This window comes from Balaenoptera acutorostrata, chromosome 3, assembly GCF_949987535.1.
Source record: "Balaenoptera acutorostrata chromosome 3, mBalAcu1.1, whole genome shotgun sequence".
In the NCBI taxonomy this organism is placed as follows: domain Eukaryota; kingdom Metazoa; phylum Chordata; class Mammalia; order Artiodactyla; family Balaenopteridae; genus Balaenoptera; species Balaenoptera acutorostrata.
Genome location: NC_080066.1, coordinates 72,030,433 through 72,057,817, shown reverse-complemented (window position 1 = coordinate 72,057,817; position 27,385 = coordinate 72,030,433). Strand labels below are relative to the sequence as shown.

The window sequence follows — 27,385 nt, the reverse complement described above, 5'->3', positions numbered from 1 at the left end:
AGACTTTCTGGAGGAGTCCAAGTGACCCAAGGAAGCGTCTTGATGCTCAGGCTGCAGAATAACCCAGAACATGGTGTTTTTCAGGTGATTTGCCCAATTCTCATTTTGCACAGGTTTGAATGCCTTGTGGGTATAGTCCAGGGGTGAGGAGAGTCAAAATTCATCAATCCTGACTCACACATCTGAAAACCACATCTTTCTATATGCAATAAAAGGTTTACACCAAAAATAATGGAGCACTGGGGATGACAATGGGTATAAGTTATGGACTCCCCCCTCCTTTTATTCCCAAGACCCAATTTAAATTCTGTTAAAAAGTGGAATTCATTGGTCACTTAAGTGAAAGGCCTAGCTTTAGGCATGACTGCATTCAGTACTCAAACATCATCATCATGACTCTTTTCCTCTTCCTCTCTTGGCTCTACTTTCCACGGTGTTGGCGTCAGTCTGAAGCTTCACGAGGCAGCACGACGGCATCAGGAGGAAGGAAAGTCTCTTTCCCAGCAGCCCCCGAAAACAAATCTCCTGTGGATTCTGACTGGGTCACATGCCCATGTCTGAACCAATCACTGAGGCGGAAGTAGGGGGGTGCAACTTGCTGACTGGCTCGGGCCTCAGCCACTGGTCCACCCCTAGAGTGTGTGGGTGAGAGGGGCAGTCAGCTTTACCAAGATCCAGTGAGAGTGAAAAGAGGGTGGTTCCCCACAGAGAAGCTGCGGTAGGTACCAGGAGAGTGATACGGACCACAGGGGCCAAGAACAACAGATGTCAAACAAAGGAAATCAGTGGGTCAAAAACTATGACAAATGCTTTTCAAGCACCTTCAAGCCCTCTAAAAATATTATTGATGTGCTAGTTTTAAATCCCTAGACACCTCTGATAGACAACGTGTTATGGACCCATTTGGGATAGCCTGGACTTGCTTAAGAACAGTTAAAAAAAAAAAACTACACCTTTCAGCTGGTCTGCAATCCATACTTCCCAGGAATTCAGACTGGCCTTGTCTCCTTCTTGTCCCACTAGCAGGCAGTTTGACTGAAGTGACCAGTGTTGCCAGGGCTGGAAGGGTCTGTCAGCACCACAAGCTTATTTCACTGAGCCAAAGGGGTATCGGGTATCAAGCAAACTCTGACTCCAGTGGCCCCAGCCCTCTCCCCCTACCTCCTCACATGGTCAAAGCTCCTCTCACCCTTGAATCTCCAGTGATTTCTTCCTCTCTCACCTCTCCCCCGCCCCCTCCACCACCCCCAGCTCCACAAGTCTTACTAAAACCTGTTCTTAAGAAAGGCTTCCTCATCAGTCCTTCACATGTGTGTATGAATAAGCATCAAATCAATAGTTTAATCTCTCAGGACCATTTGCATTTTAAGTCTGAGCCTTTCAAATGAAACTTTTAAAAGACTCTGTTCTGCCCACCCCACTCTACTGCCAAAAGGTACTTTTGGTGACAGAGAGCAAATGGGACTCCCTGAAATCAAGCAATAAATGTCCACAAAATTCTCTGAAACCCTCACCCATCCGCATTGGCTTGCCAGTGAATTTTTTCTCGTCTGTCTTCAGTCACCTTTGCTGACATTACCCTCTACCATGGCAAAGAAGTTTCTTGTATCCTTTCCTCCATTTATTCAGTCAACAAACTTTACTTGAACTTCCACCATGTCTTAGATACTTGGGTTTACAAAGATGACCTAGGCCCTGCCCTCAAGCAGCTTGCAGTTAAATTTTAGTGCAGGAAACATCACCTTCACCATCAGATTTTTAACACAAGCAAAGCCTAGCCCAGTGGCTGGTATAGAGTAGGTATTCGGTAAATGCTGCTTCTCCTTCTCAGGGCTGCACTATGTGGGCACTGCAGTGAATACTGGAAATTTTCTAAAAACTCTATCCAAGTGGATAAGAGTGCCAGCAGGAGTGGGTGGAAATGGTGGTTTCCATCTCACTTCAGAATGTCACAATTTATTTTGGATGTCCCAAATGTCAGGTTGGAGATTCGCACAAAGGAGAGGGTCTTATTCTAACCAGATCAGGGCTAGAGGCAGCCCAGGACACTGTCTGCAGGGTGCACTGCCCCAGACAGTTTGGAAACAAACAGTAACCCATCCAGAGGAGAGAGACTGACAAAAGCAAAAACAAACAAAGGCCAAGAGATGGAAAACTCACGAGGTGGGGCAGGGTGGAGAGGAGGAGAGTGGAGGGCTGTGGAAGGGGCTTAGGGAGGGGTGTGGTCCTGGTCTTTTTCTGGGGAGCCGAATCCAGCTCCTGCCCGACTCCCTGCCAAGAATCACCATGGCAACGGGGAGGGTGAGTATGGCTGATTCCAAGCCAGTACAAACCTCCTGGGCTTAGCAGCAGGAATGGGCTCAGATGCATGCGGTCATGTTCTAAAGAAAAATATCTGAATTGGGCTTTTAAAATCACAACCTCCCCACCCACCACTGGTTCTGCAGACAATCAGTGTTTAACAAAATGAAAAGAAACAATAGTGACCCACATCCCTACTCCACATCTCTCTCACATACACATATACACTAATCCAAAGCCTACAGAGTAAAATCCTTCCTTTTGTGGTGGAAACTGACAGCTCATTGGATTCTTAGCCCTTCTCAAAAGCAGGGACCTAGCCTGTGAGAGGTCCACTTGCCACCTCCCAAAACTGTTCCCCCTGACAGTGGCATCGGTGACAGAAGGCTGATGAGGTTGCTTTGACAGGACCAAGGCAGCTGGGGCTCTGATGCGAGGTGGCTCCAACTGAACCACCGTCTGGTCTCGTCTGCCATCAGCCGCCTGGGGAAGCTCTTGGCCCATAGCGGGTTTGTCAGCAAGGAGACTGGTGCTTCCTCCCCCATGAAAGTGTTTGCAGCATGAGCCCCCTGAGCTCTCAACCCCCAGAACCCAATTTTGCCCTTTCCTGAGCTGGTTGGCCTAGGGGGTCTGCCTTAGATGTGGGGTCGGTGCTAAACAGAACCGAGCCTTCAGAGTTTGTCTCCTTCCTGCCTCTCCATTCCCAGGTACCCAAGGATCTCACACTATCCCCCATGACCCTAGTCCACTACTCATAGTAGGCACAGGGCCTAGAGTCCCCGTTACGAAAAGGATTTAATTCCCTTTAAAATTAGAAGTGGGGGACCTTCCTGGTGGCGCAGTGGTTAAGAATCTGCCCGCCAATGCAGGGGACACGGGTTCAATCCCTGGTCGGGGAAGATCCCACATGCTGCGGAACAACTAAGCCCAACGCACCACAACTACTGAGCCTGCGCTCTAGAGCCCGCGAGCCACAACTACTGAAGCCTGCGTGCCTAGAGCCCGTGCCTAGAGAAGCCACCGCAATGAGAAGCCCACGCACGGCAACGAAGAGTAGCCCCCCCTTGCCGCAACTAGAGAAAGCCCACACACACAACAAAGACCTAACGCAGCCAAAAATAAATAAAATTTTTAAAAATAAAATAAAATAAAATTAGAAGGGGGAAAATGAGCTTTTAAGTGGTAGAAAACATTTTAGTACATAAGAGTAATACATTCATCTTTACCAACACAGTCCTACAGTAAAATTTTATTTATTTATTTATTTTAATTTATGTATTTTATTTATTTTTGGGTCTTCGTTGCTGCACGCAGGCATTCTCTAGTTGCGGCGAGCGGGGGCTACTCTTCGTTGTGGTACACGGGATTCTCATCGCGGTGGCTTCTCTTGTTGCAGAGCATGGGCTCTAGGCGCACGAGCTTCAGTGGTTGTGGCACACGGGCTTAGTTGCTCTGCGGCATGTGGGATCTTCCCGGACCAGGGCTCGAACCCGTGTCCCCTGCATTGGCTGGCGGATTCTTAACCACTGCGCCACCAGGGAAGCCCCCTACAGTATAATTTTAGATTTTTTTTTTTTAGAGGAAGGGGCCCATGAAGGCAAAAGTGCCCAGGGCTCATGAAAGTCATAATGTGGCCCTGTCCTAGTCTTCCCTCCTGTCCATTCTAACCCTCTAGGCTCCAGGAATTTCCTTCCCTCATATCAAAATGTACCTGTCCCATGGAGCCCACTGGCTTGGAAGCTCCTGGAGGACAGGACCGTTCTTCATCCATCCTCATGTCCCCATCATAAGCCCAGTGCCTGCCCCACAGTCACATCAGGTATTATACAACCTCTTTTTTTTGGGGGGGGGGGGGTGGGAGTGGGAGGGGACAGAAGCCTCAAAAAAAGGGGATTAGGTTTTAAATAAATATTGCCTGAGAACACCTGGAAACTGTGCACATTTCACATCTGTGCAGTCAGACTTTGTTCATATCCCCTATGCTGAACTCCATGGAAACTGCTCCGGCCAAGTTCACCAATGATCTCCAACTCAGTAAATCCAATAGAACTTCTCAGGTATAAACTCGATTGCTTGGCAGCATTTGACAGTGCTCACCAAGGCTTCGTTTTTCACTTCTGTGACACTTCTCTGTTCCAGGGTCCCTGGGCATTACTGCTCTGTCTCCTTTGCATGCTCATCTCCTCTGCTGGGCCATTAAAAACAAATAATAACGATAATAATAATAGCAGCTGAAACAAATCAGCTACTTGCTCTGTGCTAAGCTACTGTAACCATCAGTTCTTTTAATCTTCAAAATAATCCTAAATCCATTCTCCAACCACCAGCCAGAGTGATTTTTCTACAAACCAAATCTGATCATATCACTTCCTTGCTTAAAATCTAATGGCTCTCCCCAGCCCACCACTTTTAAGGTCTTTCATGATCTGTTCCCTGCCCACCTTTCCAGCCTCATTTCCCACCACAGCCTCTTCCTGTAGGACCCTCCTGCTTTCAGCTTCTCCAGCAAGAACTCTGGGTCTTTGCGCTGTTCACACTGCCTGAAACGCTTTTCCTCCACCTCTTAGCCTGACACCAATGTCTCTTTCAGGTTTCAGTTGAACGTCACCTTTCCTAGGAGCCCAGTGGGGCTGAAGAGCTTGATGCTTACGAGACGGACACTGAAGCCAGGTTCAACCCCCAGCTCTGCCACTTCCTAGCCATGTAACCTTGGGCAACCTATTCAGCTCTCTGGGCCTTCACTTTCTTATCTGTTGTGAGGATTAAAGAAATCAGTACGTGTAAGGTGCCTTGTAGGCTCCAGGGTGTCACCTCCATATTTCCTGACCCCAGACCGTGTTAAGATTCCTTGCCAAGTAGCTTCCAAAACTCCTTTATGATACCATATAATGCCAACTTCACTCCTGAGAATGTCTGTCCGTCTGCCTACCTTGCTAGACTGTCAGCTCTGTGACGGCAGGGGCAGTTTGACCTGATTCTGCTCCTATTTCTAGTGCCTGGCACACAGTAGGGGCTCATATTTGCTAAATCAATAACTATAAATTCAATGCCTACAGATATCCTGGAGATATATACTCTCCAGCAAACGGCCACCTCGAACAAGGAAGGATAAAATTTTTCCCAACGATGAATACACAGCAGCCTCGTGCTGAGGCTGAAAGCAGTCACAAAGGCAACTTGGAAATTAGGAAAATACCTTTATTATTTCTGAAGTGCTCCAATATTCAATGTAAAAACCATGATAGTGGCTTTTTCACAACCTCACAAATTATAGAAAAGTGAATTTCCACATTCTTTACAGAAATCTCCCCCCTAAATCAGATAGGGCTCCATGACAGCTGACACGGGGCAGGAAGGAGGGGCAGAGAATACAGCAGGTAGAACCAGGGCTCTCTGAGCAGCCTGAGGCTTTTCCTGGACATTTAAAGCCCAGGCTGAGTCCCAGAGACTTGCGGGCCCTGTGAGGGAGGCTCAGCCCACCCACATCTGTGGCACACCGAGGCAGGCCTCTATCTCGAAGGCCAGCCGCCCACAGAAGGCCTGCAGTGTGGCACTTGTGGCTAACAGGCCACAATCAAGGCAGGTTTGTGAGAAGGAGAGCAGGAGGCAGGCCTGCAGCTCAAATCCTTCTCTCTAAAACACGGCCAGGAAAGAGGCTGGGGACACTGGCCAAATGGTGCTCTAGGTTTAGAAATTTCCCCTTTTACTCAGCTCACAAAGACGAATTTGTCAAATAGCTACTTTAAAAAAAAAAATCAGAAAACAAACACTTGGTTCCATTTCAGCTGTAATCAGCAGTTGGTAATTTTTAGAAAAAGATGACTTGAGTTGCTCTTTGTTTTCTATCAGTTCTCTGACTCCTTCCTTTCTCATCCATGGTTGGGGCGGAGGGGTTACAGCTGTAGCAGAAGGCTATCTGTTGATGTGAGAAAACTGTGGAAGTGTTTTGCACTCACATACAAAGGCTGATGGAATTCAAAACAATCCCACCGATTTTTATGGGAAACATGACTGTTCCTCTAGGGTATCTCAAGTCAAAACAAGGCAAACGCCTAGTGATTTATAGTCCCTACTACACATTTCCGCCTTCCAGAAGGCGTTAGAGAAGGGCCAAAGTCCGCCAGAAGCAATTGTAAACACCCCACTGACAGCTTGGACACTTTGTTTTTAAATGCAGCAGGACTTTCTCCTTTGGCCCTGGCAAAAAAGCCAACTCCCTAAGACTATTTAGGAAGGCGCAGACAGAAAATCTCCCCCAAAACCTAAGAGTGAGGGGCCAGTAGCCTCCGTTGACTAGAGTGTGGCTGAGAGCATCATCAAAGGCGATTGATACATTTATGGCATATAAAAATTGTCCTGTGGTCCCCAACTGGCCCCCAGGCTTGACCTGGCTGGATGTGAGGCCCGGGAGGGACAGAACAAGTTATCATAAGGCACGTGGTTGCGGCGGTCCCCACACCAGGCCCAGAAAGATCATCTCTTCACGCGATTCCAAAAGTGTTGGAAAGCTGAGGAGTTGATGACACTCACTATGAGCAGCAGCAGCAGATACAGGGTTATCATGACCGTAAACCAATGGCTGGAAACCCAGGAGAGCTGGCTTGAAGCCCTGCTTCAGGGGGAAAAAAGAGTTGATGTTGGAACAAAGAGAAAAACATATTTTTAAAGTGTATGCAACAACTTCTGGCTCAAAGAAGATGAAATGATCAATTTCATCCTCTGAGTGAGCCATGAAAAGAAGCTTTGTGCGTGCTCCTTTGCTCAAAAAATCTGGGGCTGGGCTTCCCTGGTGGCGCACTGGTTAAGAATCCGCCTGCCAACGCAGGGGACACAGGTTCGAGCCCTGGTCCGGGAAGATCCCACATGCCGCGGAGCAACTAAGCCCATGGGCCACAACTACTGAGCCTGCACCCTAGAACCCGTGAGCCACAACTACTGAAGCCTGTGTACCTAGAGCCCGAGCTCTGCAACAAGAGAAGCCACCGCAATGAGAAGCCCGTGCACCACAACGAAGAGTAGCCCCTGCTCACCGCAACTAGAGAAAGCCGCGCACAGCAACAAAGACCCAATGCAGCCAAAAATAATTAATTAATTAATTAATTAATTAAAAGAAAAAAATCTGGGGCTATTTGCCCTGGCGCTGACACGCCTTTCACCAGAACATTTTCTAAATGTACAAAGACAGCTATGCAATGAGCTCATCCTGATCTTTTCTTTTATAGCTCCTCCTGTACCTTTCATAACCTGTCTTTTCTTAAGCAAGACTTTGGTATCTAGAAGGATGACCTCACTAAGGGTGTCTGACCAGATGACAGCAGGTGGCAGGGTATTCAGCAAAAGTCTTTTCACTTTCAGACATGCACAGGTATCATTCTGGGCAGGGGAAATCCTCTTTTGCCCGCTGGGAGATGATCTAAACCATCCAAGTGTGCACTAGAGAGACACTCCAGGAAGAAGTGGGAAAGGAATGGAATTTTCAACTTGAAAAAGCCAGATGATTTTAAACCAAAGGATAATGTCCCCCAAACTTAGGAACCCTGTACATATTTACCAGATTTAAGGAGGGAGGATTTTACTAGATACTGAATTCTGAATCCACTGGTGTGTACAAGTAGGAGTCAAGAGTATTAACAATAACTCTTTTCCTGTCTTACCTGCTCACCTGCTGCTCATCCCCATGAGAGACTCTACCATGGACCCCCAACAATGTGACAAAATGTCAAAGTGACCCGCAACCCTGGAGAGCCCTGCCATACCCCCCGAAAACACAATGCTGAGATGGCATGAGGAATCCACCACTCTCAGGTTCTTAGGAGCTGGAAGGCCTCATCTGCTGTTGGATTCAACACTCTCATTTTAGAGATAAAGACGAAGCATCTCAGGTCCAGAGAGGAGCAGGTGGTGGTTCGACAGCCACCTTGGGAAGTGACCAAGCTGGACGGCACATAATCCCAGCCAGATCCTGGCACCACCCTGCCTCTCAGCGCAAGCCAATGAGTGGGTTTCAGACTGCGATCAGGAGCCCAAGTGGCGAAGGGGCTTCACAGTTTGGCTTCATTCAGTCTCTCAAGTTATTTATGTTAACGAAGCTCTTCTTCACTAGAATATACAGTCCCTTAGGGCCAGGACCAGATTTTATTCGACCTGTATTCCTCACTTCTTACCCCTTACATAAAGCGGAGTGCTTAATATATTTTATACATAGCTGAGGTCTAAGGCTGGGGGAGAGGAGCTGCTGATAACTAAGAACCCAATACTATGAATGCAGCCTTTAGTTGTTCTCCTGGACCTCATGCAGGGACCATCCTTCTCACCTCTTGGGCTGCTTCTGTGAGTACACCAGCAGGTACTTCACTCGCAGGAGCTGGTTATTGGTGACCACAAAGTACTTTGGAGGGATGTCTCCCCCTTCACTGTGCTTGATCCTCGCTCTCCTGCGATCTATCTCCCTGGAATCTAAATAAGGAGATAAAGCACAACTTTACAGGGGGAAGATACAATAATAACAGAAGCAAACTATGAATAGAAACGGGTCAATCACCCTGGTCCTGAGGGTGGAGAAGCCTCGGCAGGCAGAGGAATGGGCTGTGTGTGTACGTGAAGCAGGACTTAAAAATAGGAGAGTCCGACAAGCAGACGGCCGGGAAGAGGAAAAGGAATAGGAAACTAAAAGGGATACAAGAGAGAAAAAAAAAAAACTGAGTGGGGAAAGCGAAGGGAAGAAGCAGACTGATGGCCATAACAAAAAAATAATCTGGGACTAGAAATAGGACTTGATCTGAAACAAGCTTTTTAACAGCATTTTAAATTAACCGTTCTAGATTCGAGCGTCTTAGAACACTTATCTTCCACCTTTTGTACCAAGACTTATTTAAAAAAACAAAAGAAAACCTTTCCTTTTAGTAACATGAAAAAGCTTTACCAAAAAGAACCAAAACACAACAAAAAAAACCCACAAAAGGCCAAAGCTTCGTGACAGCAGATGTTGCAAGGTTTTGTCCTAATGTTTAATGTCACAGTTTGCAGACTTCCTAAGAATTATAAAAGTGAATATTCATGCTGTCTGGTTTGGGAGAGTGGCATCAGACCTGGGCCCATTCCTCAGGATTCCAATTGCTTTACATTAAAGGCCAGGAACAGTTTTCTCAATTCTCCTTTTCTCAGTGGAACCAACAGGCCAGCTCTGGAGACTAGAATGACAGTTCTATGACTTCTGCCTTTGAGGGCAAAACAGCAGGGGGCACGGGGCAAAGATCTAAGGCACATATCAGGAGAGTGGACTGAGGTGGCCCACCATTCATCTGCTCCCTAGAGAACCCAGGATTCACCCCCATGGCCTCAGGTGCCCCTCACATCCTCTGGGGGCTCCAGCACACACCAGAGCAGCCTGGAGGAATAGGGTGTGGACGCAAGTCTTTAGCTTCAGTTTAGCAAATGTTTACTGAATGTCAAGTATGTACCAGACTCCCTGCCGACACCAGGTGCCCAAGAGTGAATCAGATCCAGTTTCTACCTTCAGTGAGACTGTGCTCTGGCCTCACACACTCATTTTCATCTTCTCCACCCCCAAAGCTTTCCTTGAGCACTTGGACCCACCGTGATTGCCCCTTCCTCTCAGCTGGCACTCCCTACCCACTGCCCTGTAGTCAGTGATATCTTTTCCACTGTGTGTTCAGTCCATAAGGAGACTGCTCACTCCCTGAAGGCAGGCCCTGTCCTACATTGTTAACCCAGCCCATCCCTTGGCATGCAATGGGTGCTCCACCCAACAGCTGGGCCAAAGGCAAAAACCTGACACCCAGAGGCCTGCAGCCCAGGTCTGGGCCAAGTGCTCACTCACCCTTCTTCTTCGTTTGGCACTTGACGTCTGGATGGTCAATGACCTCGCACACGGCCACACAGCTAAGGATGGGGCCCAGGAGGCTGCGCTGCCACCCATGGCCATGGGGGCTATAAATGAGAGCCAGGCTCAAGTCACTGGTGAGGTAGGTCCCTTCCCCGAACAAGGATGTCTGAAATGGCAGAGATCAACAGAAAAGAAACAGGGCTGGGTGAATGCAGAGTTGGCACAGCAAGATGACACAGGTCTTTCTTCAACAGAGTTGTTAACACAATCTTCAAGCCTCTTTTTTTTCCCAGCAAAAGGCATAAGATCAAATAATCCTATGACATCGTCATAGGGTTATTACAAAACACATTCCTATCTGACAACAGTTTAACTGATTGTGGATGTGGCTAACTAAGCTGTCAAACTAGTAGTTCCAGTGCTTAAGGCTGAGTAAGAAAACCACAGGTATAAGAGTCAGACAGACCCAAGTTTGAATCCTGCCTATCCCTCTAACAAGCTAGCAAGTTATATAAACTCTCTGGGTCTCAGTTTCTACATCTACAAAGTGGTGATAACCGTGTCTCCTTCATAAAAGGTCATGGGCAAGGATTCAATGAGATGATGCACATAAAGCACCGCACAGAACACCTGGCACAAGACAGGGGTGGGTATGCCGTCACAGGCTCTTATGTCGTAGTATATCAGTTAATTCCTGCTACATGAATGTGTTAAGCATGGTTACACTGACAGGCTTGCAGAAGCAAAGTCATGTCCTTATGTACAGGGAGGGGGTAACACCTGAGTGACTAAGGGAAGTAATCTGAGTCATTACTTGGAAAAGAAACAAATCTCAGACCAGAAATTGTAACCAAATAAGGCAGGCCTATATGAGGGACAGGGTAAGTTTTGCTCTTTGTGTTGGTGTTGACCAAGAAAATGTCCAAAACTCTAGGAGGCAGGTCCCTGGTGGTGGTGCTAATTTGGTGTCCTCCACGAGGAAGCATGCCAGGTGAAAGACAAGGATCTCAGGTGAAATACCTACAAGCTGAGGCTGCAGCAGGCATAGCAAACACATCCTTTGCCCACAGTAGACATCAATAATCAACCATGATGCTGACATAAAAATATCAATCATGGCACTCATTCATACTGACTCAGAATCCTTCTCAGCACAACATTCTAGGTAACTGCTACCAGTGGATGGAATTTGACATGAGCTGTAATTCAGATGCTATCCTTGGGCCACAGTGTCCGTATCTTAAGATGATGAATGGCCTCAAACAGCTCACTGAATGTCCTCTACTTGCTAATGAGAAACATCCTAGTCAGTGGCACCAGGCTTCCACAACGCTAAGCCAATTAAGTGACGCTTAGGGGAAATGAAACAAGCCTTTCCTTGGCCTTGTTACAGTGTCCCCATGTCTCAAAAGTTAACACAGACCTTCTCCGAGGACATGGATGTCCTCTGATCTGACCCCACATCTATTTCTGCTTATGCCTGCCATGTATACACCATCCCTAGACTCAAGAACCATGAGCAGGAGAGCACAACAGCAGGAAACTTGGGGTATCCCTACGAGAAAAACAATCTCAGAGCTTCAACTGGCAGGTAGGCTCCCTCAAGCAAGCCCCTCACTGAAAACCCAGACAGAGGAGGCCAGAAGAGCATCCGCTTCACCAAAGGACTATGATGAGATGCTTCTAAGCAGGTTCTAAGCAACTCCCTCAGGCACTGAAGTGAAGGTTTGGTTACAAGACTGGAATCTGCAGGCAACTTCTCCAGGTGGGCTCTGGTGTGAAGCAGAGGCCCCCTGGATTCCAGTAGCCTGGCCATAATAATAAGCTGAGAGCCAGTGTAAACAAGCTCATCATCCTCACAAAAGCCAACTGTGCTAATCAGCTGCAGCAGTGCTGGAAAAGTCTCTCCAGCCTCGGGGCTGCATCAGCCACGACTGAGCCCACAGCTCGTGGAGCCAGCCCCCCAGACAAGGCAGATGCTGGGACGACTGGGCGAAAGGCTGCAGCCCTCCAGCCGCCCCAGAGTCGCTCTCCATCAGCCTCTAACAGCAGCCACTGCTTCCTTGGTACTTAAGTACAGGAAGAGCCCTTTGCATACATGAACTGTTTCAATCCTAGCAGGGCACCAGCACGTGGGTAATGGAATCCTATTTTACAGATGAGGACACCGAGGCTCCGAGAGGTTAAGTAAACTTCCCAGGATGGCAGAGCTGCAAAGGTGGTCTTTTTGGCTCCTGTCTGTATTCTTCCTCCTTCACCTCACTGAGGGACAAAATAAGTGCTGGCAAAGAAGGGGTGGTTGACACTCCTAAAAAAGGAAGGAAAGGTGCTCAAGGAGGGAGCTCCTCTCCTCAGTTTCCCCAAGGGCTGACTCTGTTGGCGGGTCCCCTAGGCAAGTGCTTCTCAAACTTCAACATGCATATGAATCACCTGGGAGTTTGTTAAATTGTGATTTCTGATCAGGTTGTCTGGGGTGGGCCTGAGATTCCACATGTTCAACAAGCTCCCAGGTGACGTGGACGCCACTGGTCCAGGGATCATGCTGAGGAGCGAGGGCTGGCCACCCACTGGGATCACCTGGTGAGCTCTGAAAGCATACTGGTGCCCGGGACCCACATTGGTTGGGGATGCGGCCAGGCATTGGGATTTTTAATAGCTCCCCAAGTGATTCTAAATGTGCAGCCAAGGCTGGGAACCATCTTTAAACCGATGCTTCTCAAACATTCATCAGTATAGGAATCACCTGGAGATCTTGTTAAAAGGCAGGTTCTGACTCAGAAGGTCAGGTGGGCCCAGGATTCTGCCTTTTCGCAGGCTCCCGAGCAATGCTGCTGCTGCTGGTCTGCAGACCACACTTTGAGTGGCAAGGCCTTAGTGAACCCACCCACCCTCACCCCTACCAGCCCTGACACACACCCCCCGCCATGTCAGCAGCCTTGGGCCCCACCTTGTTCAGGTGGCAGTGCAGGCCATTGTGGATGATGGAATGGAAGTTTTCCAGGCGGCTCCCATGGAAGGCGTAGATTAGGTCTCGTTCTCCTTTGGTCTCATAAAATTTGGCGTTGGCTGGGTCGGAGTACTCAATTTCAAACAGGAAGTCCGGCACGGGGACAGGCGTGTGAGGGGCACCAGTCAGCTTTTGGATCTTTTCAAACTTGAAAACATGCAAGAGGTTGAAGATTTATTTGGGAAGTTGGTTAAATGTGCTGCCAAAATGGCCTCCCAACGCCTCGGGTTTAACGCCTATGGGCTCTGCTCATGAGAAGAACTGGCTTCACAGGAATAAAAACATCAGTTTATAAACAAGCTCAGAGCTTATAGCTCAAGGCTGCTTTCCTCTAACAATATTTTTCCCTACAGTAGGCTAACTGAGAAGCATGAATTGCTCCTTCTAACTAAAGATCACTTCTAATTTTCATTACACTTTCACATCTATTTCCTGCATTCCATCTTTACAATAATCTTAGGAGGTAGAAAAGTGTGATAAATTACAAAAATGGCCACAAAAATTTTTCCTCCCATCCCTGTCCATTCACCCCTCTGCAATGCAGGTGGAATTCCACCAAGATTTCATCAGGAGATGGAATCTATTTCTCCACGCCTTAAATCTGGGCTTGGCCATGTGACTTCCCTTGGTAAACATATGGCAAACAGAGACTTGAAAAGAGCTTGCCCTTCCTTGTCTGCTGCTGGGAACCCTTCACAAGCCCTGCTAACCTTCTACAGGATGACGGCCTCGTAGAGGAAGGCCCCAACCACAGCAGCCATCCCAGCTGAAGCCCCACACACATAAGTGAGGCTACCCTAGATCAGCCCCAGGTGAGCTGGCCCCACTAATAAGAACCACCCAGCCAACCCACAGAATCACGAGAAGCAATCAGTGTTGTTTTAAGCCAGTAGATTTGGGGGATGGTTTGTTATGCAATGAAAGTTAGCTGATACAGAAGGGTAAGCTCCTTCCTAAAGGGTAATAATCCTCTTCAGGGCAGAGACCACACCATTTCCAAGATTTCCAAACAGTACGTCACAGACCAAAGCCAGTCTGTGTTAAAGTTTTCTCTGGGTTGTGATTATATGACAAAAATAAGGGCAATTTAACAGATATATTTACATTGATGTAAGGTTGCCATGATCCCTTCTTTGGAAGAACTGTCCTTTATTCTGAGGTCAGGACCATCCTTTTTTTTTGCATTAAAATATCGTTTTATAAAATGATACATGGTAGACAATATCCTTACTTGGGCACAATAAAAAGTTGATAATCCTGGGTCCCAACACTCCATATTTTAATGGAACTTAACAGATGGGAGCGGGATTTGAACCCAGAGCCTGAGGATTTCCACTACTATAATCAAAAATCAAGGAGCAACTGCCTTATCTACTTTACCAATAGCACCCAACTCCAGTAGGCGCTTGATGCCCTTGTGAGGAATGAGTAAATGAATGAATAAATCTAAATTTAACAGATGACAAAAATGAAACCCAGAGATCATCTAGGAGTTAGCAGCCCAGGCCGACCTGAATACAGGTCTCCTGACTCCCACTCCAGGGCTGTTTATGTTATCTTACCATCGAACATGGATGGAGGATGTCCCTAGACACCAGAAACCGAGATGCCAAATTCTATGCCACTTAAGGAGGATTTCTGTCTTTAGCAGGAACTTATAAAATTGAATGCTCTTAAATTAAAACTGATTAAGTGAGGAACAGTACAAACTCCTGCTGCCGCTTACAGGAAAGAACACCTGATCAGGGATGTGCCTGTCCTACACTCTGATCCCTGTCATCCCAGCCCGTCCCTGAGAGATCGCAGCCAAGCAAGGGAAGCCAAATTATGGAATATCTGGCCTGTGCCAGAGACTATACTGCAGGTGAGACACATTCTATTATAGCTCCCTTCTGAGGTAACTATTAATATTCTCAATTTACAAATGGGGAAAAGAAGACTCAATAACAGATGGGAGTGGGATTTGAACCCAGAGCCTGAGGATTTCCACCACTTCGGGTTCTGCCTCTTTGCTTCCTGACAGCTGGAATGTTTGGTCCACCCTTGTCAGAAGTACCTGGGGTGCTTGTGAGACCCAACTTTTACTGAGCCCCTAGCATGTGCCCTTAGGCATTGTTCTAAGTGAGAAAATTCATTTAATTCTCACAGCCAGTTCCCTGATGGAAGTATACTATTATTATCCCCATTTTACAGATGAGGAAACTGAGGTACTGAAATGCACCCAGTAACCTGCTCAAGGTCCCGCTAGTAAGAGGGAGAACACAGCTTTGTAGTGCCAGTGCTCAAGTAACCAGCTAGTAAGAGGGAGAACACAGCTTCGTACTTCCAGTGTATAAGTTCCTGGGCCCCATTCTAGACACAGAATCAGAATTTCTGGGGACACAAGGTCCAGGAATCTGCATTTTCAATAAGCTTCCCAGGTCATGCTGGTGCACAAAGAGGTCCCAGAGCCCTCCAGGCCCAGGAATCTGTGATCCTATAGACCAAAGTCTCACCTCTGACTTTCCTGCACTGTGGATTGTCAGGACCTTTGAGGATAAAATCCAGTTCACCAGGTCCCAGGCCCATGTGTCTTTGTCTCCTGAGGACTGGAGAAGTTCTTTCAGGTTGGGTAGCTTACTGGCATCTGCAAGCTGAAGTGAGGAAAACCTCCATTAGCAAAGATCCTGGACAAAATGATAGTAACCCCCGGTGCCCTCTAGTGGTAAGGCAGGCGACCTGCACTTCTTTCATGTTCCGAGGAATTTCTTCAGAGGGAAATGCAACAGGTTTACGATCCCTTTCCAAATACTGCCCAACTCCAAATGTTCTGAACACTGGAAGGTTATCTGTAACTCAACTGGTACAAAACCTAACCTGAGCTGATGTGAGGTTCGTTTAATCTTAATTATCCCACTTTGTGTTACTACTGATGAGATGCATTTTGCTGCAGGACTATTAATAACTGATTATGAGATGCACCCCGCTGGAGGTGTTACCAAATACATGGTATATACACATGTGGGTAAAGGGTTACAAAGCCTTTTCCCTTCAGCATGAGTTAATTTTCTGTTAACCTGTTCCCCTGGAGACCAGACAAAGGTAATATAGCAACTACATACAGAACCAGGCAACACTGCTTTTGGTAAAGATGACCCAGAACGGTAACTGCATCTGGACTGGAGGAAACTGAGTGGGGAATCCATGGTTTTGGGTTTCCCTGAGTGTGGTGACTTTTTGTGAGGACACTGGCAGCTATGTCTATGGTGTTCTTACTAGAGGGACCAGCCTCCATGGAACATGGGGCTTCATTAGACCAGTGCAGTTCCTGCGGCCACCCAACGTGAATCTCATCTCCTTACACCTGAGCTGTCACTCTCGGGGGCAAGACGAGCTCCTGGACCTCTATGTGGACCATAGCAAGGACTTCTGCAGAAATGGAATGCCCTCCTGTGAGCTGTGATCCATCCCAGAGCCTTCTGGTTTAGGCTGGTCCCCGGTGTGGCCTGTGACAGGTGTCTTGAGGTGGACAATACTGCCTTCGTAAAATCAGGCAGGATCAACTCCGAAACAGATTTGGTGCCAGGATTTCTGATAAGGGACCGTGGACCTGGACTAGCAGAGAGCTACAAGGTATCTGTAGCTTTTGCTCAGAAACTAAAACTGACTAGAAGCCAGATCTCCCCAGCATGGCATTTAAAGCACCACTGCAGACTGATGCCATCTGTGAACGTACCTCCTCCAAGCTTTGCTCACTCAGTCCCCTGGAGCGCCCCTTCCCCGCCTCTACCAACCCAGGCACCCCCTCTCCTCCAAAACCCTAAAGCACTCAGCCCCAATACTCTCTCCCCAGAATGGCCAGGACTCGCGGCGACCAAGGACCGTCTTGTGTTTTTCTAGTTCTCCTGTTTCCTGGATGTAGAGGAAAGAGCAGACAGATCTCAGATTGAATCCCTGCTCCTTAGGCAAAGCACTAGACCTGGCTGAGCCTCGATCTCCTCTCCAACACAGGAACCCCACTATCTCCATGTGGATGGTCAGGAAGATTAAAGAAGGTAACAGAATCTCAGGGTCTGGTCTATACAGTGTATGTCCATTTCTGTTCTTCTTTGTATTTCTCCCTGGACAACACATACCTTTCCTAGGGATGTAGTTGGTACTTCATGAATACCAGTAGCTTTTTCCCCTCTTTCTAGATAGTTCACTGTTCCCAACCTTGGGGGGTTTATTTCTTAACCCTGTAGTTGAAAATCAGAAACCTTTCAGGGCTGCTTTATTCCTGTCTCTATTTCTAAAGATTCAATCAATAGCCTCAGGCTTCTGAAAAAACTATCTCTACATGCCTTGCAGGCCATCCGTGAGGATCCAATTTAAAAACATGGATGTGAAAAATGGGCAGAAGAACGAAATAGACCTTTCTCCAAAGAAGATACACAGATTGCCAACAAACACATGAAAGAATGGTCAACATCACTAATTATTAGAGAAATGCAAATCAAAACTACAATGAGGTATCACTTCACACCAGTCAGAATGGCCATCATCAAAAAATCTACAAACAATAAATGCTGGAGAGGGTGTGGAGAAAAGGGAACCCTCTTGCACTGTTGGTGGGAATGTAAATTGATACAGCCACTATGGAGAACAGTATGGAGGTTCCTTAAACAACTAAAAATAGAACTACCATATGACCCAGCGATCCCACTACTGGGCAGATACCCTGAGAAAACCATAATTCAAAAAGAGTCATGTACCACAATGTTCACTGCAGCTCTATTTACAATAGCCAGGACATGGAAGCAACCTAAGTGTCCATCGACAGATGAATGGATAAAGAAGATGTGGCACATATATACAATGGAATATTACTCAGTCATAAAAGGAAACAAAATTGAGTTATTTGTAGTGAGGTGGATGGACCTAGAGTCTGTCATACAGAGTGAAGTAAGGCAGAAAGAGAAGAACAAATACCATATGCTAACACATATATATGGAATCTAAAAAAAAAAAATGGTTGTGAAGAACCTAGGGATAGGACACGAATAAAGATGCGGACGTAGAGAATGGACTTGAGGACAAGGGAAGGGGCAAGGGTAAGCTGGGACGAAGTGAGAGAGTGGCACAGACATACACACACTACCAAATGTAAAATAGCTAGCTAGTGGGAAGAAGCTGCATGTCACAGGGAGATCAGCTCTGTGCTTTGTGACTACCTAGAGGGGTGGGATAAGGAGGGTGGGAGGGAGATGCAGAGGGAGGGGATATGGGGATATATGTATATGTATACCTGATTCACTTTGTTATAAAACAGAAACTAACACACCACTGTAAAGCAATTATACTCCAATAAAGATGTTATAAATAAATAAATAAATAAAAATATGGATGTGTAGATGCTCCACAAGTGTTGATGCTACACAGCAGGGAGGCAGAAAGGTAAATAATTATGACTTAAAACTATTCACGGGCTTCCCTGGTGGCGCAGTGGTTGAGAATCTGCCTGCTAATGCAGGGGACACGGGTTCAAGCCCTGGTCTGGGAAGATCCCACATGCCGCAGAGCAACTAGGCCCGTGAGCCACAACTACCGAGCCTGCGCGTCTGGAGCCTGTGCTCCACAACAAGAGAGGCCGCGATAGTGAAGAGGCCCGCGCACCGCGATGAAGAGTGGCCCCCGCTTGCCGCAACTAGAGAAAGCCCTCGCACAGAAACTAAGACCCAACACAGCCAAAAATAAATATAAAAATAAATAAATAAATAGAATTTATAAAAAAAAAAATTCACTGTGATAACAAAGACGGATACAAACTACAAAAGGGACCAGGCAGGACTCCTGTTGGGTAGGCGCTCTGAGAAAAGGGAGTGGTCAGGAAAGTCTTCAAAGGGGAGGTGTCCGTGTGATCGGGTTGGACAGGCAAAGGCACAGAAGCACGGAAGTGCAGCATGTAGTCAGGGATGTGGATGGCAACGAGGGAGGTTAACTGTGCGAGCCCTCCTCCTGGGCGGCCCAGGTCCAAACCTGGGCTCTTACACCCCTTACTCGCTGTGTGACCTGGGTGAGTTAACCTCCTGTGTCTCAGTTTCCTCAAACATATAATTGGGACAATGTGAGCCACTTCACAGGATGCCAGTGAAGGTTAACCAAGTTAAACTAGTGCAGTGCTTAGAGCAACAGGAAGGTATTAAGTTAGTGGGACTGCCACGACTGTTGTCATCATTAACTGCAAACAGTTCGGTATGCCTGGAGCCTAGAGTTTGGGGGAGGGGTCGCCAGGAGGAACAGGAGTGAGGTGACTTGAGATCAGCCAGCGAAGGGCCTTGTATCCCCCTTGGGGACTCTGGCCTTTGTTCTGTAGGCAACATGGAGCCACTGAGGGTACCTGAAGATGCATTCCGAATGACATACCCTCAGGTACACCTCGGCCTCCCCTGTCCCTCTTTTCTACTGCTGGTCCACACCTGTTATGCCAGAGCCAGAGCAGTCTTCTCTCCCATTGGGATTACCACTGGGATTACCATTCCCATCACTGCTCTCAAATCCCACCTGTGAGCCGCAGCCTTTGCCAACAGTCCAGATCAAGGCACAGGGGGCCTCACAAAAGGACCGTCAGTTAACCCAGGCCCCTTTCAGGGGTTCAGTCTGTGGAAGTGGGAGAGAACTCTCCCAACTCTGAGCTGGGCCCAGGCCTCTTCCAGGGCTCAGGCCCTCAGACACACTGCTGCCTGCCCACTGCTGCCTGTGTGTCCTGCAGGGCTGCCCTCGTCCCCACTCTTAACCCCTCAGCTGACCTCCCTAATGTCCTGTTTCACTTTTCAAGCTACTCTGAAAAATCAATCTGCTACAAAAAGTTAACAGGATTCTTCCTCTTGTGACCAAACTTGTCTGTATTTGAGCAGGGCTTTCTGAGGACCAGGTAGAGACTGTATTTTATCTGGCAACCAGCGTGTAGTCAGGGATGTGGATGGCAACGAGGGAGGTTAACTGTGCGAGCTCTCCTCCCGGGCACCCAGATAACATAGTCTGCTCAGTTATTTGAATTTCAGATAGACAACAATTTTTTTTTAAATATAATATAACCCATGCAACATTTGGGGCATACCTGTGCTAAAAAAATTATTTGTTGCTTCTCTGAAGTTCAAATTTGTATTTCGGTCTATATTTTTTAATCTGCCAAATCTAGCAAACCTCCCCTTAACAAGGCCCTTCAGAATCTGGGCTGGCCTCTGCCTAAGAGCACCTCCTGCCACAGACTTCCCACCTGCTCCCCCCATGTTGTTCCTCAGCTGCCCTATGTCTCTCCTCCCCTGTGCTTCTGCAGCTGCCCAGCATGACATTCAGTCTTCAAATCCAGCCTAAAGTCACCTGCCCTGTCCCGGACCCCCCATGACCTCTGTGCTCCCCTTGTGCTCAGTGCAGAATCCCAGGTTGGTCCTTGACTCTCTGGGACCATCTCAAATCTGCTTAAGACAAACGCTTCCTGAGGACCAACCACATCTTACATATCCTGGAGTCCCAGAGGGCAGCCTGCAACCTGACATGAAGTTCAGAATGAGATAGTAATAGCTACGATTTGTTGAGGCCTTACCATGTGCCAGGCACTGGGCTAAATGCTGTGCATGTCTCGTCTCATTTTATCCTCACGACAGCCTAGCTTAAAGATGATCACCAGAGACATGCAAATCAAAATCACAATGAGGTATCACCTCACACGGGTCAGAATGGCTATCTACCTACCTACCCACCTACCACTCCTAGGTATATATCTGAAGAAAAGGAAAACACTAATTTGAGAAGACACATGCGTCCCAACGTTCATAGCAGCATTATTTACAATAGCCAAGATATGGAAGCAACCTAAGTGTCCATCAGCAGATGAATGGATAAAGAAGATAGGTGTTTGTGTGTGTGTGTATACACACACACACACACACACACACACACACTATGGAATACTACTCAGCCATAAAAAAGAATGAAAATTTGCCATTTGCAACAACATGGATGGACTTGGAGGGTATTATGTTAAGTGAAATAAGTCCAACAGAGAAAGACAAATGATATCACTTATATGTGGAATCTAAAAAATAAAACTAGTGAATATAACAAAATAGCAACAGACTCACAGATATAAAGAACTAGTGGTTATCAGTGGGAAGAAGGAAGGGGGGAGGGGCAGGAGAGAGGTATGGGATTAGGAGGTACAAACTACTATGTACAAACTAGACAAGCTACAAGGATATGTTGTACAGTGCAGGGAATAAACCAATATTTTATAATAATTATAAATGGAGTATAACCTTTAAAAATTGTGAATCACTGTTATACACCTGAAACTTATATAATACTGTAAATCAACTAAACCTCAATAAAAGAATTTTTTTTAATTTTAAAACATAAATAAATACATACATACATACATACAAGTGAGGAAACTGAGGCTTAGAAAGGTTAAGTACCTTGCCTAGGGTCACACTCTATTCCTTGGCAAGTCAGAGACATGAAGCCAGGTGGCCTGACTCCAGAGTCCATTCTCTGTGATGCTCTCTTACCAAATCAATGGAGAAATTTAGTAATGGACTGAATATTTTAGCCCAAAGAGTCAATCCAAGTAGGACTTTAAGAGGCTGCTTGGGAAGCTTTAGGTATGTTTCTTGAATAACACAACCAAGACTGCCACTGGGTATACTTAAGCCCTGTCAAAGGTAGGGAGAAAGATGTATGTCATGTGTAGTATGGGGCAGGGTCAGGAGAAAGAAAACCCTCCATCTAGACAAGAGTTATGAACCACAGTTGGTGACAGTGGAAGGCATTTATCAACAACTGGCTTGAGGAGAAAGTGGCAGGAGGAAGGCAGGCGTTTCTGGGGGCTGGGGGGAAGGCAAAGGGAAAGGTTTTCAAAGCAAGTAGGATGAGAGTGGGACCTGGAGTGAGGGGGAGGAATTTGAGAAAGAGCATTCCCAGTGGGAAAGAACATGGTGAGGAGGCAGAGAAGGAAACAGTGCCTGTCCCAAAAGGTGGTCCAGGGCTCAAATGTCCCCAGGGCCAGAGAGGTGATGAAAATGAGTAAGGGGTTATCTAGGAAAGAATAGTAAGGACTGTGTTGAACTGGAGACCCCTGGCCTAGCAAAGGGTCCAGCCACCAACCCCCCAGCTCCAGCTGCTTTCTGCCCAAGGGCAACCTCTACCCAAACTATGGAGACTCAGATTTTTTTTCTTTTTAAAAGAAATCAGTAAGCCGCATTTTTTTTTTTTTTTTTTTTTTTTTGGCCACACCTGAAAGCTTGCAGGATCTTAGTTCCCTGATGGACCAGGGATGGAACCCATGCCCCCTGCAGAGGAAGGGTACAGTCCTAACCACTGGACCACCAGGGAATTCCCCCCCCCCCACTTTGTTTTTAATTTCTGAATTTCTAAAAGACCAGAGGACAAACAAAACCTGTCATCCCACAGGCCACATTTTCGCAGCCTCTGCTCTGAGGAATCAGGAAGGATTCAGTTGGAGAAGTGGCTGAGGGAGCCTGGGCAAGTCCTGAATGTTGGGTGGTGCGGGGCGGTCACAGGGGTTTGAGAAAGGAAGTTTCAGGAAAGAGGTGGTCTGGGTGACTGAGAAGCCAAGGACAGGGAACCAGCAGGGGGTGAGCAGAGGAGAGAGAGGACCAGTGACCTTAGAAGGAGACAATTCAATCTCCTTGCTTTGAGTCAGGAGGCGGCAGGACAGCCCAGTGGACACTTTGCAACAATCCAGATCATAATCTCCTGGGGAGGCAGCCCAAGAATCTGTGTTTACAGAAGTTGCCACAAGTGATTCTTACCACCAGGAAAAGGTGGGGATACTCAGGTTTAGGTGTTAAGCAATGTTGTCCTAGAAGGGCTGGCAGCAGGAAAGAACTGAAAAAACTCCTTGTCTAGGAAGATGCCAAAGGCCATAGTTACTAGTTGTGGGTGGAGGTGCTGTAAGGAAATGAACCAAAGGTATAGCCAAGGTCACCAGCCTTGGGGACCTGACAAACAGAGTGACACCTGGAAGTGGGGTGGGCAGGATGGGTGGAGGTGGTGGGCCGCTGAGATGAAGGTGGGAAAGATGGACTGCACAGTTACATACAGGTACACCTTGCTTTGCATAAACCTAAGGTATGAAAATCCAGATTTACTAAAACAGATAGGGGGTGAAAGTCTACAAGAGTCCGCTTCATAAAAAGAGTCATCACGGGAACCCTTTAAAGGGGTGGTTCTCTACCCTTGACTACACACCGGCATCACCTGGAGCTGGAGGATGTCTGCCACCGGCACATATACTGATTAGCTGATGGTGACAGAGATGATAATAGAACCTACATCGCTGAGTTGTTAGGAAGGTTAAACAAGTTACACGTAGTCCTCCTGAGAACAGAAAGAAAAAGGTAATCTGAGAGGGACTTCGCTGGTGGCACAGTGGTTAAGAATACTGCCAATGCAGGGGACACAGGTTCCAGCCCTGGTCCAGGAAGATCCCACATGCCACGGAGCAACTAAGCCCGTGCACCACAACTACTGAGCCTGCGCTCTAGAGCCCGCAAGCCACAACTATTGAGCCCACGCGCCACAACTACTGAAGCCCACACACTTAGAGCCCGTGCTCCGCAACAAGAGAAGCCACCGCAATGAGAAGCCCACCCACAGCAACGAAGAGTAGCCACCGCTCACCGCAACTAAAAATAAAGCCCTCGCGCAGCAATGAAGACCCAACACAGCCATAAATAAATAAATAAATAAATAAATAATTTATTTTTTAAAAAAGTTAAACTTTGAGTCAGAGAGACACAGGTTAGATGCTAAGTTCTGGACAGCTTTTCTTTAACTCATGTAACATGTGGCAAAACGAAACCTAAAGCATGCTTATCTAAGAATGTTCCTGCCCCCAGAGGTCGTGCCAGGTCCTGCCTGGTGGGGGGGGCCTCTCCTCAGAAAGAGCTCCTGAAAGCCATGCCTAACAGAAAGCCAAGAATCTGCATGGCCTGGGCTTATTTCCCTAACACCGGTGCCCAATAAGGAATACAGCAACAGGGTGGGATGGTAAGAATCTGTCTGTGTTTCTCCAGTGGCCCCCAAGAGAAAGAGTACATTGTCTAAAACTGTCCCCAAAGGGAGCCCCATGTGCAGGACAGTCTGTCTCTACCGAGGAGGTGGCTATTTGGGGCTACCCATATTGCCAATGCTCTCCTAAGGGATTACAGGTATGGGAGGAAGGGTATGCCTCAAACTGAGAGCACTGATACCTATGGGGAAGGATATGGGACAGGGTGAGCTCTATCAGGGGAGCTTATACTTTATCACTTGAGTTTTTTACAACAAGAATATAATCAAACATTACTTGTGTAATTAAAACGAAATTTTTAAAAGGCATGAATAAATCAAAGCAATTCCAAAGATCCCTTTGTATTTATCTCATATTCATCAAAGTAACCCGATTCTGTTCCAGCAGAAAGAGAACACACTGAGCATTCTAATCCATTTGGATGTTTCTTGGCAAAAATTAATAAAGCGCATTGTGAGGCATCATCTCTGGTGAGTTTGGTCCCTCTGACCCCCAGTCTCTCCTCCTCTCTCTACTCCTCCTGAACAGATCCCTCTGTCACCCTGCCACCACAAGGGTCTTTCAGAAATGCATCCTGGATGTCACCAATGACCTCACAGCCGAAGGATAAAGTCTACACATCTGGGCAGGACATGCCCAGTCCTGCTTGCTCCGGTTGGCCTCATCTCTTTCTGTTCCCCATGAAAGCCACACTAAAGTACAGACTTATCCTTCCTGGTGAGGTCCTGGCTTTCTGCCCATCCTGCTACTCCTCCTGGAATACCCCTTTCCTCTCCTCTGCTCCTCGAAATCCTCCATGTCCCTGGGGACTCAGCAGGGCATCATAACCGCCCCTGGTTAGTGCTCCCTGATTCCAGCCTACTGCCAAGGCCTGGAGTCCTGCTCTGGGCTTCCATGTTGTATATATAGGGCTTATCCCATAGTATAGCTGATCAGACTGTTAACCTCTCCTTGAGTCTTTAATTCTGTATTCTCAGCACCTGGCCCACAACAGGAGCTCCATAAATATCCACTGACAAAACTGAAGAAAGTTTCATCCCCAACACTCTGATATCACAAACTCACAAAATTAAATATCTGAATTTGCAGAACAAACCATGGGGGAAGTCAATCTGCTTGCCTCTTTCTCCAACCTCCCACCCCCTGTACCCGAAACCCCTGTGCACTGTGGTCAAGACCAGAGGTGCCCTCAACACATTCCCAGCCTAAGCTGCAATGGACCAGGTAGGGGACAGGAGGCTGGGCCTTTGTCCCTTGACCACCTGGGAGCAATAGCAAAGAGGGTCACCCAATACTGACCACCTCATCGGAGATAATTTTAAACATGTTGATTCTAAACACGATCAACATTCTGTTAATGTGGTTCATAATATTAAGAGATTTTCTAATGTTGAACTAATTTTGTATTCCTGGGATAAACCCAACCTATTAATAAGAAATTGTTCTTCTTATATATTGCTAGTTTCAGGATCCTAATATTTTATAGAGGATTTCTATATTTATACTCTTGAGTGACATTGGCCTTTAATTTTCTTTTCTTGTATCATTCTTATTAGATTCAGTATCAAGATTACACTACCCTATTTTTCAATACACTGGAAGAATTGTGTAAAGCTGGAATTACTTATTCCCTCAGTGATTGGTAGAACTCACCAACGAAACTGGGTAGGCCTGGAGTTTTCTCTGAGGGAAAATCTTTGACTACTAATTCAATGTCTTTAATGATTATAGGCTTTTGACTTTGTATTTCTTACAGAATCAATTTTGGCAAGTTATATTTTTCTAGGTAATTCCAAACATTTGGATTACAAAGATAACTAATATCTGGAATGCTGACCCTGAGGTGAACTCTGCAAGAAATTAACTGCCTCCTGAATCATCAGAGAAATAACAGCTCACATGTGTACTGTACATATGTTATAATTTATAAAAGTACTGGCCACATATTACCTCATCTGAAGATGAGGTCCGGGTGGCTTTGGTGACTTATGGTGTCTCATTATTTGCAAAGGGATAGATAACTTCCTATTTAGCAGAACCAGCTGATTCAGATCAACACCCTAAGCCACGCTAGGAAATGTTGTGGAGGCCTATGCAACTGTTGAATTCCTCACTTCACCCCTGAGAGTCACCTGGGAGTGTGAAGGTTGTCGGGAGTGTTCTTAGCTCCTGGAAACAAACCTTCCCCAAGGCCAGGCTAGGAATGTTAAGTCCGGGGGCTGGTACCGTCACTAACAGGAGTTCCACAGACAACGTGCCCTGAGAAGCAGTGGACAGCACAGGGTAAAAGTACACTCACCAGGGCCTCAAAGTCCTTGCAGTCGTGGCGGGCATAGGATGCGGGGAAGGGCCGCAGTACCGAGTCGCGCTTGTAGCTCTGCAGGGCCGAGGCGAAGAAGCTGCAGCGGAGGTCGGCGGCCAGCACGTCACGGCCCGCCGCCTCCCTGACGGTCGTCCAGCTTGCGGGCTGCATCCCGGGTCGCGGCGCGTTGCCGGGGGGGACGCGCCGGGCGGGGGCTAGGGCCGAGCCTGCGGTCAGCGAGGGGCTGGGTCCGGGGACAATGGGCCGGAGTCCCTAGGCCTGGGGTGAGTTAGGCAGAGGGATGAGATGACAGGGGTAAGAACGTGCAGACGAGTGTCTTCTGCGGGGGCCGGGCCGCTCGCCGCCCAGGGAGACGGGCCAGGGAGGAGAGGGATCCGGCTGGGACCGCGCGCGGGTCAGCGGGGGGTTGGGCCTGGGGATAATGGAGCCTGACGGACGGGGGATTCCAGGCCTGGGGGAGGGGCTATGACATGGGGTGAGACGACAACGTACTGACACGTGTCCTCTGAAGAGGCCTGGGGTGGGTGGGCACCCCCAACGGGGACCGCGGGCCGAACCCCCTCCCAACGCCCGGCGAGGCTAAGGCGCTGCACGGGCCTTCCTGCCCCGCCTCCGACAGGCCCCGCCGAAGCCCCAGCGTTCGCCTGGCTGCCCTCGGCGCTGCCTGCGTTCCGCCAGCCGTGCGCGTCCACTCGCCGCGCGCTGCCCGCCGGATGGACTCCCGCGCCCCATCGCGCGCCCAGACCTACCTGCCCTCCCGACCGCGGCTGCCGCTCCGCCCAGCCCAGCGAGGGCCCGCCCCTTCCCGCGCCCGCCTCCACCCCCTCCCCGGTGCAGGGTGTGTACGCCCGACCC

General features: G+C 47.8%; 1 protein-coding gene across 6 annotated transcripts; it reads right to left on the bottom strand.

Moving 5' to 3' along the window:
- Window positions 1-354: 354 nt before the first annotated feature.
- PARP16 (poly(ADP-ribose) polymerase family member 16) lies at window positions 355-27,323 on the bottom strand. Of its 6 annotated transcripts, none has more exons than XM_007166022.2 (8): window positions 27,280-27,323; window positions 26,507-26,788; window positions 15,650-15,787; window positions 13,095-13,301; window positions 10,142-10,313; window positions 8,616-8,757; window positions 6,832-6,913; window positions 5,483-6,217 (listed from the first exon to the last, which is right to left on the bottom strand). In XM_007166022.2, the coding sequence occupies exons 2-8, from the start codon at window positions 26,678-26,680 to the stop codon at window positions 6,110-6,112; spliced, it is 1,023 nt and encodes a 340-aa protein (XP_007166084.1). In that variant the 5' UTR covers window positions 26,681-26,788; window positions 27,280-27,323; the 3' UTR covers window positions 5,483-6,109. The 6 variants fall into 6 exon arrangements, with proteins under 6 accessions (XP_057400730.1, XP_007166084.1, XP_057400731.1 ...); XM_057544748.1 differs by lacking the exon at window positions 27,280-27,323 and adding an exon at window positions 27,023-27,265; XM_007166023.2 differs by lacking the exon at window positions 27,280-27,323 and having other exon boundaries at window positions 6,832-6,910; window positions 26,507-27,264.
- Between the last annotated feature and the right edge of the window lie 62 nt (window positions 27,324-27,385).

Excerpts from the sequence above, each read along its gene's own strand:
- PARP16 (XM_007166022.2), bottom strand. The coding sequence starts at position 26,680 with ATGCAGCCCGCAAGCTGGACGACCGTCAGGGAGGCGGCGGGCCGTGAC. Across the intron at positions 13,302-15,649 it reads ACAGTGCAGGAAAGTCAGAG|TTTGAAAAGATCCAAAAGCT; the intron begins GTGAGACTTTGG and ends CATGTTTTCAAG. Across the intron at positions 6,218-6,831 it reads ATCTGCTGCTGCTGCTCATA|ATAGCCTTCTGCTACAGCTG; the intron begins GTGAGTGTCATC and ends TCACATCAACAG.